The 2,500-nt window shown below is 46.7% G+C and overlaps 1 protein-coding gene across 22 annotated transcripts in view; it reads right to left on the minus strand.

The window, feature by feature from the left end:
- da (transcription factor daughterless) overlaps positions 1-2,500 on the minus strand; it is a 449,030-nt gene that overhangs the window by 328,889 nt on the left and 117,641 nt on the right. For 17 of the 22 annotated variants that reach the window (XM_086531053.1, XM_086530963.1, XM_086530857.1 and 14 more), the window contains exon 1: positions 1,661-2,500. This exon is cut by the window's right edge. The exons of the other annotated variants lie outside the window; for them this stretch is intronic. In XM_086531053.1, coding sequence (XP_086387179.1) covers positions 1,661-2,191 — 531 coding nt within the window. In that variant the 5' untranslated portion in view covers positions 2,192-2,500. The remainder of the gene's footprint in view (positions 1-1,660) is intronic. 22 annotated transcript variants of the gene reach the window in all.

The following is a 2,500-nucleotide window of genomic DNA, read 5'->3' on the forward strand; positions in this document are numbered from 1 at the left end:
GGGTAGGCAGAGGAAAGATAGTGCATATTCAACGTGCTCTTTGTAACCAAGGAGTCACACCGATTTCTTTATCTGCCTTGAGGAATTCCTACTCCGCATGGAAAAGCATGCACTGAGACCCTTCGGGGAAAATGTACACCTAGCTCTAGAAAGCCATGTGTCATCACGTGGCTTAAGAGGAACTGACAAGAAGAAAAGGCCATCCGCCAACCCCTAAAAAAGAAAACAGAAAAAAACAAAAAAACAAAAAAGAAAAAGAAAAAAAACAATTATAAGGATAATTGAATTTCCAAGGTCAGTGATCTTTTTTGAAGGGTAAGATGAGCTTTACACCTTCGATGACCTTCGATAATCCAGCCAATAGGTGCAAAATAACTAAACGCTCTGAAGGTGAAATGCTGAAAATGAAAACATGAAAAATGATTCGAAAAGCAACCTTTAAAGTTCCGTTTAATTTCCAAAAATCTTAACAATGTATCGTACCACTTTTAGCTTTTTGTTATGTCTGTGGGTCACCCGTATCTGCTTCCTTAATAAGAACAATCGAAATCACCGTGACAGCTTAAGGGTACACTTTACTATGCTAATTAGCGTCAATTCGTCAAGAAAAAAAAAGAAAACTACCATATAAGAAAGGAACTATCACTATGGTAGTCGCCCAAGTGTCTAGTCGTCAGCAAAGTCCGACTCATCCAAACAGCCGAATCTTTAAGCTCCCAATCTTATTAAAGACTACGAGCCCCGTTTAAATCTTGAGATTGAGAGAGTGCAAATTGGCGGCGAGTGTTGCTGCTAACATTTATCGGCTTGCCAGCGCCGTCATGTCTAGACACCCTGGCGTAAACACGACCTCCGACTCCAACCTACCGTAGGTCGTTAGCTAATTATTGCAACAGCTTGAGATAAATACCTATTCACCCGAAGGAAAATCACACTGGTCTTTGCAAGTCCCCCCAGCCCCACCCCCTCCTCCCCCCTTCCACTTTCAGTCTCTTTCTTTTTTTGTATCTTGAAGTTCCCCCCCCCCCCCGTACCCCGCCTCTTTTAAACTCTACCCTCTCTCTCTCTCTCTCTCTCTCTCTTTCATCCTTAACCAATTCCCATATCTAATATCGTTAAATATCGTTGAGAGAGATAAATAAACAGAGACGAGATGGAGGAGGAGGAGGAGGTGAAGAAGAAAAACAAAAAGTTAACTCACGAAGCCACGTGGTTAGACTGACCCTAAAAAAAAGTACACAGACAATAAAATAGAATCAAAATCTAAGCCAAAAAATGTACTGCAACACGAATCTACAATAAACATCCTACTCCTAATAAAGAAAGAAAGAAAGAAAGAAAGAAAAGAACAGATCGAACGAGGACACTCTTGAAGGCGATCCAGCTACAAAAAAAAGAGAATGTATTCTCGTCGTTTCTTATGAATGGACTACGCACACCAAACGCTTACATTAACTCGATCGGTGAATATATTACAATATTCCGATTACGCACGATGCCTCGAAGTTACTCAAATATCCTCTATTATCATCCTTTACTCTGCCTCATCCATGGCTTGAAAGCAACTTCATACTGATTGGCTGATTGAACCATTAAGAGCATACAGACATTACATCGTTCTCTTTACCCCCCAACCCCCCTCCTCTATCCGGATAGTCACCTGGAAGGGGAAGGTGATGGCGGAGAAGGGCGCGGCGAAGACGTCCCTGGGCTCTGGGGGCTGGTGGTGAGGGAGGCCCGTCGTGTAGATGGTGGAGAAGATGTTGGCTGTGGGGGTGAGGGCGGGGGGCATCGATGAGGAGGAGGGCAGCGTGTAGGGCCCGGAGGGCAGCGTGTAAGGTCCAGGGGAAGATGCTTCGCACTTGCTACTGACAGAGGAGAGCGGCGGCAGGGCGAGGGGTGGGGGGACCCCGCTCACCTGCTGCGGCTGTTGTTGTTGATGCTCCGTTCCAGTAGCCTCGCGCCCACCCCCGCCAACCTCCCGCCCGCCCACCACCGAGCATCTGCTGCTATTGCCCCCTTCACACCCATTGACCAAGCTGGAAGGGGCGCCGGTGCCCTTGGCAGAGCCCGCTCTGGACGGCGAGGTAGACACACTGTGGTTGCCGTGGCCGCCGGACGGCATGGTCGCCGTGGGCTCGGCCAGGAGGGAGGCGAACGAGTGGTCGCTTAGGCCGCCTGGCTCCAACATCCTACGGCTCCGGGGGGTGGCCCTTCAGCGCCAGATCTCTCGATTTCGTTTAATGCCCGCCACTGACACTCGTTAAATGTACTGCTTTCTCACAATTAGTCTTGCACTTATGCCATCATTATGCAATAATAGGCCACTGCAGCACCTACTTCCACGTAGTTCCTCCGAAAGATAAGCTAGTCCGCAATTACAGTGTAATTTACTTGCAAAATATATTCTTACGATTTGAAAACCGGAAAATCACACTTTTATCTCGCAATGAATATATATTTTCCCTTTGCATATTTTAACGCATATATCTACATACAT

The sequence above is a fragment of the Penaeus japonicus genome, unplaced genomic scaffold (assembly GCF_977035675.1).
Source record: "Penaeus japonicus unplaced genomic scaffold, GWHDUDI00000001_assembly GWHDUDI00000001, whole genome shotgun sequence".
Classification (NCBI taxonomy): domain Eukaryota; kingdom Metazoa; phylum Arthropoda; class Malacostraca; order Decapoda; family Penaeidae; genus Penaeus; species Penaeus japonicus.